This window comes from Lagenorhynchus albirostris, chromosome 1, assembly GCF_949774975.1.
Source record: "Lagenorhynchus albirostris chromosome 1, mLagAlb1.1, whole genome shotgun sequence".
Classification (NCBI taxonomy): domain Eukaryota; kingdom Metazoa; phylum Chordata; class Mammalia; order Artiodactyla; family Delphinidae; genus Lagenorhynchus; species Lagenorhynchus albirostris.
The window spans coordinates 161,479,974-161,498,256 of NC_083095.1; the positions used below are offsets into that span (position 1 = coordinate 161,479,974).

At 42.5% G+C, this 18,283-nt stretch overlaps 1 protein-coding gene across 1 annotated transcript in view; it reads right to left on the reverse strand.

The window, feature by feature from the left end:
* Positions 1-513: 513 nt before the first annotated feature.
* The window catches only part of ADAMTSL3 (ADAMTS like 3), a 373,236-nt gene continuing 355,466 nt past the window's right edge, over positions 514-18,283 (reverse strand). The window contains 3 exon segments of the mRNA XM_060157437.1: positions 514-2,533; positions 3,221-3,435; positions 10,752-10,852. Coding sequence (XP_060013420.1) covers positions 2,427-2,533; positions 3,221-3,435; positions 10,752-10,852 — 423 coding nt within the window. The 3' untranslated portion in view covers positions 514-2,426.

The window sequence follows — 18,283 nt, forward strand, 5'->3', positions numbered from 1 at the left end:
TGTATAAGAGAAGAAAGCTATTAAAAGCGGTTACTCACCAACCGCTGCTAAAAAGTCTCTCTGTGCAGACATCTCAAATCCATCGCTAACCTCCTCACAATAGCCAGAAATAAAAGTGTGCTAGTGCCTCCTGCTCTCCCAACTACCACCCACTTCCACACCTGCTTCAGGCTGTCCGTTTGGAACTTCTTGCCACTCTTTCCTGCCCTTGACATTCTTTTAGGTGTGATTCACAGGAAGTAAATGACTGGGGTGAGGCACTGAGAGTGAATCTCTGTGTGATCCGCTCTGAATCCTGTAACCCACACCCCAAAGACAGCCCAGGGCACTGAGCCCAGCAGGGTTGCTCCTGGACTCAGAGAGGCAGCCAAGGTGACCATACCCAAGGCCACCAAAACCCGAATGCAAATAAGTCACCTGCCTTTGTAAGGATGCCACTGAATAATCAAAGTACATTTATTTCTGAATTCCTAGTCAGGATTGTGAAAGAGAAATAGTAACTCTTAGGTGATAGAAACAGTAGTAAAATACAGTACACAGGAAGGTCATTTGAATGATAACAAGACAAAAGGTACAACAGCAAATGAAAATAGCAACTTTAAATACAAAGTGAAGCAGTTTAATAAGAAATTTTGTTAATCAGAAAAATACATGTCCCCTGTCTTTATTACATACTGTACAAAATAAAATATTGCACCTTTAAGTCATATAATAAATATATACAAAGAGTATTGTACAAATGATCTCTCTTTTAATTTAAAAAGCCTTCAACAATCAAGTGTGATTGATGATGAACAACTCACAGGCTGGTGTGTCCTCGTCACGTTCCCGCACCCATTCCCAACCACCAAACCCTCCACGTACAGTAGTGCTCATCCCAGTGTCAGTGAGGCTGCAGTTAGAACAAGAGACCTGGTGCTCAGGATGTGGCAGAGACTCAGCAAGCTTGTCCACAGACAAATCCAAAGCCAGAACGCACTGCTCACTTATGAGTGACCAGGGACTAGGGCCAGCACACCTGCTTCAGGTAACTTTGCTGCCGACAGCCTATAGGCAACATGCGCACAGGCAGCTGGGACCCCGAATAAAGAAGTATGACCACTTATTTGGGGTTGTGTGCCATCCAAAGCCATAACTGCTAGTATGTAAGGTAAGAGCCCCCTAACCAAATCAGCTTTAGAACTTACAATTAAATACTAGTTCCCAACTCCTTCCGCAGCAACATCTTCTCCAAACTTTACCTCCACCCTGATGCCGTCACTAATGCCAGCATTGGCACGATCCAAACCCAAACCAATTCTGACCTAACCCTAATCCATAAGCCAACTCTAGCCTTAACAATAAGTGAACCTCCATTTCTCTCACCTAACCCAAGGCTAAAACTAAAATGAACCCTAAACTTAGTCACCAAATCCTAACTCTTAACTTCTCATCCTAACTGTACCTTCCAGCCTAATGCTAATTCGCTTTGGATTTACTGACAAATCAGTTCAAATTAAAAGTTATTTACTGTAAACAGCTCTTTTCAGCTATCATGTTTCATAGTTAGATTACTTTCTCATAATTTTTCCAAAATAAAAATCCTTAGGAATACTATCTTATGCATAAATTCGGTCTAACAAGGCTTTGGTTTTTCTGTTTGTGTGCAAGAGAATAGTGCTGAGAAAAATCTCATACACAGCTCTTAAAAGAACGCTTTGAATATACTTCAAAATCAGTAGAAGAGGTTAACTTTCCATCTCCTTTAATTTCCAAGATGCCTCATTTGGTCACAGATCGATTTCTGTAGTTGCAAAAATGGCAGCAATGTTTACGCAGTGTTCTCTCAGAGCAAGGAAAAGATGCCATTCCTCCAGGATGTCTGGATCAGTCAGGGTCACAAGCCTGTCCAGAGTGATTGTCTCCTTTTCACAGACTAAACGTAAGGGTCCATAAAAATGCCATTGGAGCCAACATCTTAACAACTACTGGCCAGAGCTTCTAAAATGTAAATGCCTTATAAACCTGTTGCAACCCTAAAACTGAGAGAAGTCATCAGTTGCCGTGTTTCTCAAGCCTTCAGGATGTCGTACTCTCTACTAGTCTATAAATCACAGGAAGAGGCAGCTCGTGACAATGCACAGGTGATCTTGGTGATTTCCTGATTAGAAGGACAGGACGAGGTCCCACGTGCAATGGTGTGCCTGCTACAGTATTTTATGTTAGTCCTGGAACATATCATTTAAAAGAGTTGGAATTAAAAACCGCCCATGGGGAAATGACAGTCCCAAATTTTAACAGTGGTGATTTGCATCGACTTCTGTCTGATTGTAGAATCTAGAGGGTTTTTTGGTAAAGAAATACGAGTCTTTGTGCCGGCTACATGGGGAAGAGAGCTTTTACATTTTGCTTCATCTTCCCAGTGGCATTAGGACCCCCTAGAAGTTTTATCCTTCTTTACACGACTGACAGCACCTTTGTTTGTAGAGGTCTAGCGAACACAAATTAAGATGCTTTACAAACGTACAGTAGTGAGTTGTGTCTGTGCAGCCTCCTGCAGAAAAAAAAAAAATATATATATATATATATCCATTTAACACATAGCTCATTAGAGACCTAGTTTAAAAGGAAGTACATGATTTTATGAAAAGCAGAAACTGAGATTACAGGGGGAAGCGAAGAAGCTAGGCTTGGGTTAGGGCCACTGCTTGGCACTGGAGTCAGAAGTGCCCTGGACTCACTTCTTAGCTAGGCCATGTGGCTTCTCGATGCCCTCAGGGGACGTCACAGCCCTTCAGGCCACCTGCTCCTCCCAGTGCTGACAGCAGCACTAGCTTCTGGGGTGTCATGAACCCCAGGGAAAACTTATCAAAGCAATGGACCTCTCCCTAGAAAAATATATATGATTACATTTCCCACATAACTTCAGGGCATTTACACACCTGCCCAATCCCATCCAAGGAAGCCTTGTCTGAGGGGCTGAAACTCCAAGGCAGAAAGAGGCTGTGGAGAGGCTCGCAGTGCTTGTTAGAATGCCACCGACCACCCTACTCAGTCAACTATTTTCTTCTCTAAAGGACACCAAGTTGCACCCACATCAAAGCAGCTAATCTCCTGATGTCCCAAGATACCACATCCGTTCAGAATGGCCCTGCGGACGAGACCCTGACAAGGTTGGCTCCATGCGGTCCGGTTTGCACAAGGCTTCGGGGTGGTTGCAATACCTGAGAGGGGTACGTACTATCACAGGAAGGCCCCAGGCAGTGCCGCCAGGAAGAGGGTTTCTTTCCCGGCTCACAGCGTCTCTCAGCCACCGTCTTGCAGCTCCTCGTGTGGACACAGTCCACCTTCCTAGACTGGAAGCCCTGACCACAGGCTGACGTACAGGGCCTCCAAGGGCCTGCGTGCCAACATGTGTCACAAGCCCGCGACGAGCAGTTCCTCCAAAAGGTGGGTCTGAAATGAGAAAAACAAACAAAAAGGTGGACAATGGGAGAAAGTGGGGTGTCACTTCTTGCTGGGATCAAGCCTTTTACTGTACTGTACTTTCAGTATAGCAAAGGCTTGACAATTACGACCTTATTCAACAGGAAACTCATCTGCATTGTTCCTGGCTGACTAAGCAAAGTGGTGGAGGAATCACAACCTCAATAGAGGCAAGCAAACCATGTGTTTCCGTGAACCTCTGGCACCACATCAAGGCACGCACCTCAAAAGACACACTCTTCTGATGAGCTGGAGCAGATCGATTTAAGGAAGAGAAGAAAGACGCATTTGTTAACAAACTGTAAGCTCCGTTTATATAAGCACTTGAAATATATTCTGGTATGAGTATGAATTTGTTTGTGAGCAACCTTCTCTGCTAAGAGGAGTGCTCTAGTTTACATTTAGGACACACTATATAACTCATAGTGAGAGCTAAAAAAGACCTTTTGGGAAGAGGGATCTCTTTCTAGCCTCCTTACTCTTTAAAACAGAATAGAAAGTTAATGCCCTCTGTTTTGTTGTTGTCAGAAAGGGTCCACTGTACGTGTATATTTATTTGACAACCATGTGCCAGAGAATTTTCCAAATACTTTACATAGATTGACTCCTTTAATCCTCACAACTACCCTACACAGTAGCTACTTAATTTTTTTAATTGAAGTATCGTTGATTTACAATATTATATTAGCTTCAGGTGTACAACATAGTGATTCAATATTTTTATACTTTATACTCCATTTAAAGTTATTATAAAATACTGACTATATTCCCTGTGCTGTGCATTACATCCTTGTACCTTATTTATTTTATACCAACTGGTTGACACCTCTCCGTCTCTTAGCCCTGTCTTGCCCATCCTCCATGCCTTTCCCCCGCTGGGTAACCACTAGTTTGTCTCTGTATCTATGAGTCTGTTTCTGTTATAGTCATTCGTTTTATTTTTTAGATTCCACATATAAGTGACAGCATATGTATGATATTTGTCTTTCTCTGTCTGACTTTCTTCCCTAAGCATATATACTCTCCAGGTCTATCCATCTTGTTGCAAATGGCAAAATCTCATTCTTTATGGCTGAGTAATATTTCACTGTATATGTACCACATCTCCTTTATCCATTCATCTGTTGATGGCTACTTAAGTTGTTTCCATATCTTTCCATATCTATTATGGAAAGATATGGAAAGCCGCTCCGTGGCATGTGGGATCTTCCCGGACCGGGGCACGAACCCATGTCCCCTGCATCGGCAGGTGGACTCTCAACCACTGTGCCACCGGGGAAGCCCAATCTTTTTGAATTTGTGTTTTCATTTTCTTCAGGTTTATACCCAGGAGTGGAATTGCTATATCATCTGGTAGTTCTCTTTTTACCTTTTTAAGGAATCTCTCTGTTTTCCATAGCGGCCGCACTAACTGACATTCCCACTAACAGTGTACAAGTGTTCCCTTTTCCCATCCTCAGCAGCATTTATTATTTGTTGTCTTTTTGACAACAGATATTCTGACAGGTGTGAGGTGATATTTCATTCTGGTTTTGATATGCATTTCCCTGATGATTAGTGATGTTCAGCACCTTTTCATGTGCCTGTTGAATGCCCTCTGATTTTTGAACAGATATTTACCCTGGAGGGTGAGCCACCTTAGTGGACCCACTTTGGGGTATCTGCTCTTGTTCCCTCGGGCAGGGTTCCTGGAACTGATGTACTTGTACCACATGAGAATGTCTCCCCATCCCCTAAGATGACTGGAAGAGGGCCCTAACCTGAGCTGGTTCAATCACTGTCTTTCTCCCAGGAACTTGGAAGTTGCTGGAACAAGACATATAAACCTGAAGGCTGGAGTAGTGGTGGCCATACTCTGCCACATGGGCCAGAGAAGTAGAATAAAATAACATTCAGAAAGAACAAAGAATGAAGCAGAAACACACAGAGCTGCAGAGCTGAGAGGAGAAATTACTCCTCATTTCTTGGTTACAGTCCTTCCTGAGGTCTCACAGCATTATCCCTTTGGATCGAGACATTTTTGTGTTCCTATAAAAGGCTCCCTATCAGCGCACATAATCCATACGGAGTGTTGAAACACCACTGGAAATGTAATAAGGTGGAGAAAATTCTGATCACCTGAACTTCTCTAAGAGACTATTACACATAGTTGGAAGCAATACTTTGATTAGCCAGTAGGGGGAGACTCTATCAAAGGGTTTACTTAATACTGTCCCATCAAACTGTTTATAAGATTTGTAAGAGGAAAAGGGATGAGGGTGTCCTGTTAACTGCAGGGTTTTTGTTTTCTCCAGTGGGTATGAAGCTTAGGGGGCCAAAAGTTGAGTTGCTTTGGACAAGAGGGCAGAGACTGAGTACTCTTCAGCCATCCCCTATGCAGAGATCAGCTTTTCTACTGAAAACAGTTGAACAAATATTCCAAGGATACTCAAAGAAGACATTTTAGAAGATAGCAAATTGTTCTGAGAATGGTGGTCCTATCTTAATAAGAACTCTCCCACCCTCTTTGTATAACTCATTCCAAGTTGACTTTTGCTGTTTCCAGCCCAAAGGACCTTAACTAATACAGCCTCTTTTTCTGCTTTGTTAGAAGACAGGGCCAGTGGGAAGTCAGAAGAAACTATTTAGCTTCCTAAATATGAAAGGTGAGGGGGGCGCAGGGAGCTAGAGACCAAGGCAGATGCTGAAACCCAAGAGGCTGGTCATTGAGGACCCAGTAAAAGAATGCAAGATCGGTCCAGCAGAGAGCATCACTTCCTTCCGGGCAGGGATGGGACTGGGGATGGGGATGCCTGAGCTAGGGGGACACAGTCTGGGCACCAACACTGTGCACACAATTGGAACTCGTGTTTTTCTATGCAAAACATGAAAGTAGAAATGGCAGCAGAAATCATAACAGTAACCCTGTTTCTACTAGTCTGTCTTAATTTCTCATTCCTATTCAGTCCAGCTCTGCTCCTACCTCAAATAACCCGTTTCATCATCAGCCAGATGGAACTACTGATTCTGTAGGGCAGTAGATTTCAAGTCTGGCTTACTATCAGAGGTATGTAGGCAGCTTTAAAAAGACATAGATTAGGAAAGAATTAAAAACAAAAGACAAACAAACGAACAAAAGAGATACAGATTGGCAGGTTCCACTCCTCCCCAAGATTCTAATTCATTAAGTCCCAGTTGAGGCCCAAGAATCTTTAAAGAAACTTCCCAGGGAATTCTGACTCATGGCTGAGGTTAGGAATTACCTCTTTGGGGAACAAACTCTCTGGGTCCTCCAGCACGTCCTCAGATCCCTGTGTTGTCTTCTTGCCATAATGTGGGCTAGTTTACCCTGATAATTCTCACTCCCTTTATAACTCTTTTCAGTGGAAGCCACACCTCCCAAACCCTTCCCACGGCCAATAATAGAGGCTAGCAGATGACCTGCTCACCACTGATTCTCTACCAGTGGCCACTAACAATGTTACTCCTTGTAACACACCCTCTAATATTTACTGAGGCTGTACTATGGCAACTGGGGGTCTCCAGCCCACCCACTGCATTGTAAAGTGAGATCTAGTACCTCACCTACCTTCAGCGAGCTCACAGGAAGCATGCCCAGTCAGCAGAAGAGGTCTGTGGGGGGAAATGAGGCCAGAAAACTGCAAAAGAGACCCAGAGAAGCTCTCTAAAGTAACCTAGGCCTTCTTCCATAAACCACCAGATATTTGGGGAAAACTAACAGCATGAAAGAAAAGTACTAGGACACTAGTACTAAAAGCTGAACAGCCAACCCTGGAGGAAGCAGAAACAATAGAGAAAATGAAAGGCAACTTTACTCTTTTCCCCCTTCAGGTCTAGGAATTTTTCTTCTATTACTTCTTTTATGTCTACCCTTTCAGTTCATTTCCATATCTCTTTCTCTAAAACCCCACTTAATCAGATATCCTTGTGATAGATCCTTCCATGCCTTTTATCCTTTCTATTCTATTTTTTGCTTCTTGTTTTGGTTGGAAAGTTCATGGCGTATCCGAGGGACTGAAAGAAGGACAGTGGCTGGAAGAGTGAGACAGACTGAGGTCTCGAATGAGGGTGTGCAGGGAAGTAGGACTTGACCGTGCAATATTTTATAGGGCACATTGTGGATTTTAGTCAACCTTTTCCCTAAGAGCAAGTGAAGCCTCTAAAGTGATGTTAATCTAGCAGGGAGACGGGGTGTGGTGGTGGTATGATCAGATTTGCATTTTGGAAAAGATTACTCTGGCTGCAGTGGGGAGACTGGGTTGGAAAGGAGCATGGATGGGTGGAGGGAGACCAGTTGGATGGCTTGGCCAGGGGTGATGGTGGTAAAGATGGAAAAAGGTGGATGGGTTGGAGAAAAAATACAAGGAGCCAAAAGTCATGTAAAAAGTAACCAGAAAAGTACAAATTACAATAAGATATTTCATCCATCAGATTGGCAAAATTTTTAAAATATTGAAAAACCTATATAAAGTTGATGAAAAGGGGGACTCTCATATACTGTTGGTGTAGACATTTTGATGGTTATTTAGTAGTGTCCAAATGAGCATGTCTGTCAATTCAAGTCCATGTCTAAAATGTATCCCATAAGAATATTACCCTTTGTGCATAAAGATGTTCCGGATGTTTACCGCAGCATTTGTTTGTAATAGCAAAAAATTGGAAACAATCAAATGTCCATTAGAAATGGAGTGAGGTAACATTAAGTACAACAATTCAAAAGAATAAAGTGACTCATGTACTTGGATGGGAAATAGCTCTATAATGTATTGATAAGCAGAAAAAACAAGTTTCAGAAAAATATATCCAGTATGTTATAAAGAAAGCTCAAACCACGTAGGTGTTTGTAATATAAATATATCTTTGAGCATGCAAAGTAAAACATCTGGGATGATACCTATCAATCTGTGTGTGGTCTCCATCTTCCGAACAAAATTGGAAACTGGGTTTTCTGTTGAGAATAAGGGCAGCTGTTCCAGACATTTTCCATTTGAGGAGAATGGTTCTGGCTGGAATTGTTTTGGGAATAGGAAATGCAGCTGACCCTACATTGCCAAACCTTACTGAAGGCTCAAAATAGAAACAGAGCCAGTTGTCAAGGTCATCTCATTTTCTCCAGCAAGACTCAGGATGTGGAGGAGGAAGGAAGAGCCATAGAGTGAGCATCTTCTATGACCAAGGCTGCTTAAGTGCTTCACACTAAACCAATTAATCAAAGCTTCCCCCAAACAAGATAACCTACAGACTAGGAGAAAATATTTGCAAATGATGCGACCGACAAGGGCTTGATTTCCAAGATAAAGTAAGAGCTCACACAGCTCAATAACAACAAAAAAAACCCCAGAAAACCCTATCCAAAAATGGGCAGAAGACCTAAACAGACGTTTGTCCAAAGAAGAAATACAGATAGCCAATAGGCACATGAAAAGATGCTCAACATCGCTAATTATTAGAGAAATGCAAATCAAAACTATAATGAGGTACCACCTCACACCAGTCAGGATGGCCATCATTAAAACGTCTACAAATACTAAATGCTGGAGAGGGTGCAGAGAAAAGGGAACCCTCTTACCCTGTTCGTGGGAGTGTAAGGTGGTGCAGCCATTGTGGAAGACAGTATGGAGGTTCCTTAGAAAACTAAAAATAGAATTACCATGTGATCCAGCAATCCTACTCGCAGGCATATATGCGGAGAAAACTATAATTCAAAAAGATACATGCACCCAATAGCCAAGACATGGAAACAACCTAAGTGTCCACTGACAGATGAATGGATAAAGAAGATGTGGTACCTATATACAATGGAATACTACACAGCCATAAAAAGAATGAAATCATGCCATTTGCAGCAACATGGATGCAACAAGAGATTATCATACTAAGTGAAGTAAGTCAGAAAGAGAAAGACAAATACCATACGATATCACTTTTGTGTGGAATCTAAAATATGACACAGGGCTTCCCTGGTGGTGCAGTGGTTGAGAGTCCGCCTGCTGATGCAGGGGACACGGGTTCGTGCCCCGGTCCAGGAAGATCCCACATGCTGCCGAGTGGCTGGGCCCGTGAGCCATGGCCGCTGAGCCTGCGTGTCCGGAGCCTGTGCTCCGCAACGGGAGAGGCCACAACAGTGAGAGGCCCGTGTACCGCCAAAAAATAAAATAAGATAAAGTAAAATAAAATACGACACAAATGAACCTGTCTTTCAAACAGAAACAGAATCACGGACATAAGAGAATAGGCTGGTGGTTGCCAAGGGGGAGGAGGTTGAGGGAGGGATGGAGTGGAAGGCTGTTGTGAGCAGATGTAAGTTTTTATATATAATGGATAGACAGTAAGGTCCTACTGTATAGCACAGAGAACTATATTCAATATTCTATGATAAGCCATAATGGAAAAGACTATTTAAAAAAAAGAATGTCTATATGTGTATAACTGAATCACTTTGCTGTACAGCAGAAATTAACACAACATTGTAAATCAACTCTACTTCAATTAAAAAAAAAAACCTAGCATAATTTCGCACCGACAATAATACCCCATTGTGCAGACTAGGAGGTTAGGTAGTCCAAGGTTACACAAGAAGAGAGTGGTAGAACTCCAAATTTCCCCATTAGTGTGCCCTCTTGGCTTTCTCCTCACTTTCTCTGGCTGGAGCACGCTCCTCTGGGGTGGTGGAGTCGCCAGACGGAAGGGGTCTGGGTGACCTCTGAGTGACCTCAGGGAACAAAGTTCTTCTACCCCTAAATCATCTATCAGCTCAGACTTTTATAAAAGAGGGAAGCATTTTTTTTCTTGTGTAAGCCCCTTAACAAGATAAAAGTTAATTTTATTCTCTGCTAAAGTAAATTTTATTCTCTGCTAATAACGTTGGATGTTATTCTGTGCCAACGTCCTAATCAAACAGTTTCTAAACAAAGGAATAATGTAGTTCATAGAAAACACTAGGTTACAGATTTAATCTGTAAGCCTAAATGAAATATTATTAGGCTTCATCAACTTTGTATATAGAGGGAAAAATACCTGTCTATTCTCAATGCTACTTTTTCCTTTCTCTTTGGGGTGTCTCTATATGTTGAACATCCAAATAATTTGTGATGATAAATAGTACATGTTAATGAGTATTTTGGTATAATACATACTATTGAGAATGGCACCATGAGAAATCATAATTTAGTAGGAACTGTCCATTATGAGAGGTGGTATAGAGGACAGATGATGCCACTTTCAGGCGGTCATAGTCACTACTGAGGTGGCAGAGGTTGTGTGCTGCCCTAGGGCGGGGCCGGTACCTCCTGTCATCACAGCCGGACTCAGAACGGTTGGGGTGTTGACAAATTATATGATGCTGCTGCTGCATCCTCACAGCGCGACCCCGGCAACGTCCAGGACACTGGAACAAAAGCACAATGCAGTATAAACAACACTGGGAGCTCATGCATGCTGGGGTTCCAAAACCATGTGCTGCGGCAGCATTGCTAAGGACTAGCTACAGGGGATCAGCTGTACCCGAGGGAAGTTAGGGAGGATGTAAGCCCAGCTCTAAGGACCAGACAGCCCTCCTTTAGAGCCAGAAGTTTCCTTTCCTCTTTTCCCCCAGAAACTTAGACCACCTCTGGGCAGAAGGGGAAAGGACAGGGCCAATCTGTAATTGACCAGGCTTAGGTTCAGAAATGACTATGCTTAAAATCATAAGCCATGGGCAAGTTTGGGTTTTCCTGCTCAGAGCAAAAATGAAGCCTATGTGTTGAGGTGAGTTTAATTACAGAAAAAAATATTTCGACATGCAGTTCTTAAATTTTTCTGTACTCATAACACCTATTAATTTTTCTTGTAATTTGTTTTATGCTTGAAAAGGTCTTTCCCATCCTGGTAGTTCTAGTCCAGTTTAATTACTTTTACACTGAGCACTTTAATCAAGTCAGAATTTATTCTGATGTACGCCGTGAGTTTGGGCTCTCATTTTACTTGTTTTTCTTACATTAGTTGACCAATTTCCCTCATACAATCTTTTTTCTTTCCTAACAACAATATTGTGATGTAATTCACATACTGTACAAGTCACTGTTTAATGTATACAATTTAATGGTTTTTAGAGTTGTGCAACCATCACCACAATCAATTTTAAGACATTATCACCATCCCCAAAAGAAACCCTGTACCCTTTAGCATCTACTCCCAATTCCTCCCATGGCCTCTCCCCCTCAGGCCTAGACAACTGTTCAGCTACATTTTTCTCTAGAGATTTACCTATTGTAGACACTTCATATAAATAGAATCATACAATATGTGGTCTTTTGTGTCTGCCTTCCCTCCCTGACCATAATGTCTTTAAGGTTCATCACCTTGTAATACATATTAGTAGTTTATTCTTTTTAATGGCCAGATGATATTCCATTGTACAAATACACCACATTTATCTGTCAGTTATTTCTAATTTTTGGAGTTTTATTATGGGTTTGACTTGAGTTATTCCCACTCTTTGGTTCTTATAAATAATGCTGCTATGAACATTCATGTACAGGTTTTTCTGTGAACCTGTTTTCATTTCTCTTCGGTACATACCTAGGAGTAGAATTACTGGGTCATATGGTAACCCATACATTTAACCTTTTGAAAAACTGTCAGACTGTTTTCCAAAGTGGCTAGACCATTTTTCATTCCCGCTTGCGAAGTATTAAGGTTCCAATTTCTCCGTGTCCTCATCAACACTTACTACTATCTCTCTTTGTGATTAGCATTTCCCTAATGACTAATGATGCTAAGTTTCTTTTCCTGTTCTTATTGGCCGTTTGTAAGTCTTTATTGGAGAAATGTCTATTCAGATCCTTTTCAATATTTTAATTAGTTTATTTGTGTTTTTATTATTGAGTTTGAGTGTTCTTTATATATTTTAGAAACAAGTTCCCTTTCACATATATGATTTTAAAATACTTTCTCCCACTCTGTGGGCTGTCCACTTTCTTGATCATGTCCTTCGTAGCAAAAAAAGTTTTTAATTTTGATGTGGTACATTTATTTTTGTTGTTGTGGCTTATGTTTTGGTGTCATATCTAAGAAACCATCTCCTAATCCAAAGCATGAAGATTTATGGCTAAATTTTCTTCCAGGAGCTTTATTGTTTTAGCTCTTAAGTTTAGGTCTCTGATAAATTTTGACTTAATTTTTTGTATATTGTAGGCTAGGAATTCAATTTCTTTCTTTTGTATGTGGCTATTCAGTTGTCCTGCACCGTTTGTTGAGGAGATTATTCTTTCCCCATTGAATGGTCTTGTCACCTTTGCAGAAAATCAGTTGACATAGATACATGGATTTATCTCCAGACTTTCAACTCTCTTTCATCAGTCTATGTGTCTATGCTTTGCGAGTACCACACTCTCATGATTATTACAGTTTTGTAGTAAGTTTTGAAACTGAGAAGTCTGAGCCCTCCAACTTTGTTCTTTTTCTAGATTGTTCTGGCTATTCTGGGTCCTTTATATTTCCATATGAATTTTAGGATCAGCTTGTCAATTTCTGCAAAGAAGCTGGGATTTTGAAAGGGATTGTGTTGAATCTGTAGATCAACTTGGGGAGTGCTGTCATCTGAATAACATTAAGTCTTTTGATAAATAAATATAGGATGTCTTTTCATTTATTTAGATCTTCTTTAATGTCTGGGGAAAAAAAACTTTCTGTAGTTTTATACTATTTTTTTTTGAACTATTCTTCCCTCTATGATGAGCTGCCTTTGAACTTTAAACTCATTTTACATGGGTCTGTTTCTGTACTCTAATTATATTCCATGACTCACATCTATTCCTCTACTAATGCTGCACTATTTTACTACAAGAGCTTTGTGGCACACTTTGACATCAGATAAGGAAAGTCTTTCTATACCTCTAGTAATTTGCTTTTCTAAAAATTTCTTGTCCTCACTCATTCTCCCATATGAATGTCAAAACTATTGTAAGTTCCGAAAAAAGAATTCTACTGTAATCTGAATTGGAATTACATTACATATTTCAGTTCATTTAAAGGAATGGACTGTTCAGCTTTTCTGTTATGTGTTTCAACAGTGTGTTACATTTTTCTTTATAGGTTCTGTGATGGTTAATTTTATGTGTCATTTCTCACCCATACCTGATCAGGTGAAATTTAATGAGGCTTTGGACTTGGAATCGGTGTTGGAATGGGTTAAGACCTCTGGGGATATTGAGATGGGGTGAGTGTATTTTGCACATGAGAAGGACGTGAATTTTGGGGGGACCAAAGGGCATAATCTTATGGACCCATTTGTATCTCCTCAAAATTTATATATTGAAACTCTAGCCACCATTGTGACTGCATTTGGAGATAGGGTCTCTAAGGAGGTTAGAGGTTAAATGAGGCCATAAGGGTGGGGCCTTAATCTGACAGGAAGTGTCCTTATAAGAAGAGGAAGAGACACCAGAACTCTGTGTGTGTGTGCACAGAGAAGAGACCATGTGAGGATGTAGTTAGAAGGTGGCTGTCCACAAGCCAGAAAGAGAAGTCTGACCAAAACCAACCCCGACAGCAGCTTGATTTTGGACTTCTAGCCTCTAGAACTGGGAAAACATAAATTTCTGCTGTTTAAGGCACCCAATCTGTGGTTTTCTCTTATGGTGCCCTGCAGACTAAGACAGGGTCTACTACACATTTCTTAAGCATTTTTTCCCAGGTATTTTTTATTATAACAGCATTCAAGGTGGTATTTGGAATACCGGTTCTGAGACTTCTGTGCACATATTACTAGTGTTCCTCTGCTCCTTTTCTTGAAGCCTGCTCTTGTCCCTATTGCCTCAAATCCATCTATCTTGTAGCTTGTTATTGAGCTGCTGCATTCAAAGGGACCCGACCTTGGTTAACCTTTGTACTGGAGACAGAGACACTATGATTTCCAAATGCAGTCCCTGAGGTCAGATGCATACATTCATTTTAGAGACCAATCAGACTTTTCCCCAAAATTGAAAAAGACAGTATTAGAAACAAGGTGATGATTTGTATGTGTGTGTGTTTTATTCTATATTAGTCTCTTAAATCAAATAGAAAACAAAAAGTGGAGCTACAAACCTAAGTTACGATAGTACTAGCTTTTCTCATCGCCCGTCTATCTACTTTTACCAGAGGTCTTTATTTCTTCATAAGGCTTTGAGTTACTGTCTAGGGTCCTTGACTCCAACCTGAAGAACTCCCTGTGGCAGGCAGGTCTGGTGGTTAAGAACTCTCTCGACTCTTGATTAACTGGGAATGTCTTGATTTCTCCTTCATTTTCAAAGGAAAGTTTTGCTAGATATAGGATTCTTGGTTGACGGTTTCTTTCCTTCCGCACTTCAAGTACATTGAGCCATGCCATCTGGCCTCCGAGGCTCCTGATGAGAAATCTGCTCACAACCTTCCTGGCAAATCTTCTCTCAGCTTCATAGACTTTCATAACGTACCTTATTGTGTCTTATGCAACACAACATTTCGTATAGTATCATGAAGTCAGTTAAGTTGTAACATTATTTTGAGACCAGAATTTAAGGAAAAGGAATTGAATATTTCAAGTGTAGACATTATGAGGTCTTTAAAACTATTACACATTTTCAAACTAGAAATAAAAAGGCCACTGAAGTATCGTACAGATTTTAATTTATAACAAAGTGAATACCAATATCTAATAACACACGTACAGAAAAATTTCTTTGGGATCCTTTTTCCTAAGTGTAAAGGGGCCTTGAACTCAAAAAGTGAGAAAACCACTATGGTTTATCCCCAGCGGTGATGGGTCCATTTCCTGCTCTGACCTCAGAGTGCCCCACTGTGATATAATTCACAAGAACCCTAAAAGACACCCCAGCTGGGCCCAGGTATTTTGTCCTTAGAGCCCAGGAAGCTGCTTTTGGTGACCTGACAGCCTTGGACCCACAGTTAGCTTGTTTTTTCCTTGTTTCTGCCATTTTGTTGATTTTTTTCCCTCTTTTCTCTACCCTTTTTTATTTTTCTCATTTTTCTTTGTTCTTTGCCTTTTTCTCATTTTTCTTTATTTTTCTCTCTTTATCATTTCTTTTAGTTTTAAATTTGTTCTTCTCAATTTTTTGGTGTTTCTTTTCCATTTCTTCTGCTTTCCTTTGTTCCTTTGTTCTTTTTCTCATTTTTATCTTAATTTTAGTTAGTATTGCAAGATTAGTACAGTTAGCATAGTCAGTATTGTTGGTATAGTTAGCGTAGTTGGTATAGTTAATACTTTATTAGCATAAGTAGTGTAGTTAGTACTAGTTAGCGCTGTTGGTACAGTTAGCATACTTAGCGTTGTTAGTAGAGTTAGCATATTTAGCATTGTTAGTAAGCATTGTTAGTTAGCATAGTTAGCATAGTTAGCATTGCTAGTTGGTGCTGTCAGTCAGTGTAGTTAGCAGGTCACCATGATGGAGGGCCTCACAACCAACTCTGCTGACAAGGAGGCTCGTATTGATGATTACGAGATCCTCCACACCATTGATGAAGGCAGCTTCGCTAAAGTGAAGCTGGCCCGGCACATTGTGACCGGGACACAGGTGGCTGTCAAGGTCATTAAGAAAAGGCATCAGAGCTTCTCAACTTTCCAGGCATATTTCCGGGAAGTGTTCAGTATGAGGGCTCTGAATCACCCCAATATTGTAAAAATGCTGGGGGTGACTGAAACGGAGGATACATTGTTCCTCGTGATGGAGTACCTCAGTGGGGGGGACATGTTCAGCTACTTAATGATCCATGGCCGTATGACAGAGGCGGAGGCCTGAGGCCCGTTCCAGCAGCTGGTCTCTGCTCTGCAGCATTGCCACCAGAGGGGCATCGTGCACCGGGACCTGAAGCCACTGAATCTCCTCTTTGATTCCAGCATGAATATAAAACTAACAGACTTTGGCTTCAGCAACAAGTGTGATGACGCTGCCAAACTGGACACGATCTGCGGCACACTCCCGTATGCTGCCCCAGAACTCTTACTGGGGCAGAGCTACAGCGGCCCTGCGTTGGACGTGTGGAACCTGGGAGTAGTGCTCTCCATCATGGTAACTGGGTGCCAGCCCTTTGTGGGAAAAGACGTCCAGGAGCTGCGGACGCGAATCCTACAAGGGCAATACCCCATCCCACCTTACCTGTCTTTGGAGGTAAGGGGTCTATTACAAAAAATGATTGCCCTCAACCCCAGTGACAGAGGCACCTGACCTGACCTCATGAGGCATCCATGGGTGAACATGGGCCAGAAGGAGCCACTCCGGCCACACTGTGAAGAGGACCCAGGGGTGACAATGGTGAGGACTCTGGGCATGACTCACGATCAGATCCAGGACCCAGGAACAGGCAGCGTGAGCTCCATGAAACCAATGGTGGGGTCCTCCATCATAACTGCGAGGCCCTTGCCTTCCAGGGACCTCAGTGGCAGTGAACGTGAGCCTTCTTCAAGCCCTGAGTTGTCCACCCTGCTAACCAGGTGGCTCTACCAGGGAGAAAATGTGCAGCTGCAGGAAGACCAGCAGGCAGGGCAGAAGACCAGTGAGCCTGCCTGTCCCCCTCCCAGCCTGGAGTCGATGACTGCCACCCCCAGCCCAGCCCACCAGTGTGGCCCTGGGACATCCCCCTCCACCCGCAGCAGGATTGGAGCCCCAGAGGGAACCAGCTGCCCCCCGGGTGTGTCCAACACGAAGGTCCTCCCACGCTGGGCAGCCTGAGAGTATGTCCTCATCCACTCCCTCTGGCCACAGCCAGAAAAAGCAAGAGGTGGCTGGGAGAATCAGGAACTTGATATTAAAACACCTTTGTTGCAAGCTTCCCAGCAAGAGGCATCATAATAAAGTGAGCCCATCTGAACCCCATGGATGACCGAGGCAGGAAGGTCAGGCCGCCGCGCTCCCTGGGTCCCAGTCCAGTGGAAGATGAGTGTGTTCTCTGCGCGGCCTTCATAAGCATCGTATCCAAGACCCTGGCCAGCTCAGAGGATGGTCCGGAGCAGCCCAGGCGACCGAAAGAGAGGCCACCGTGGCTGCAGATCCACCCCTCAATCCCGACCTGGGTGAAACTTCAGAGACTGGACTGTCATTCCTGGGGCACGTCTCCCCTCCCCCACTCTTCTGTCTTCCGTGTTGGTGGGGGAGGGGGATAGTTCTTGTTCGAAGAAATCCTTGGTTCTTCCAATTCTAGTTAATAAACTTGATGCTCCAGAAAGATGTATCACACTCTGCTTTGCATCATCCCTGCGCAGAACTGGGGCTGTGCATTTTCCAGTTAGACAAGTGTGTAGCCATGTAGTGCTTGGAGTTAATCAGAACTAAAGGGGAAAATGACCTAAGAGAATTAGCACAATGACTCACAGCAGCAACAACTGCTGCACTGCAGGGCAGAAATGCAGGAAGTGTGAAGTACCTTCCTGCACTAACATTACCGAACATTTTCAGAAGGGCCGAGGGGAACTTTTGGTCCCTGCAGCCTGTGTTAATTACAACAGAGAGGCCCATGAAAGGATAAGAAGGTCCCGTGAACCAGCCTGTGCGTGGCGTGGTAAGGTCCCTGTGCAGCTGAGTTTCATGACTGTCACGCAGCAGTTGGGCTCTCCTCTTCCCCCGTGCGGAGGGGCCCTGATGCATGGGTTTATTTTATTTTTTTTGATGTATACCATTTTAAAAGTCTTTATTGAATTTGTTACAATATTCCTTCTGTTTTATGGTTTGGTTCTTTAGCCGCGAAGCACGTGGGATCTTGGTCCCCGACAAGGGATCCAACCTGCACCCCCTGCACTGGAAGGCAAAATCTTAACCACTGGACCACCAGGGAAGTCTCTTTTTTAATTTTTTTTGATGCATGG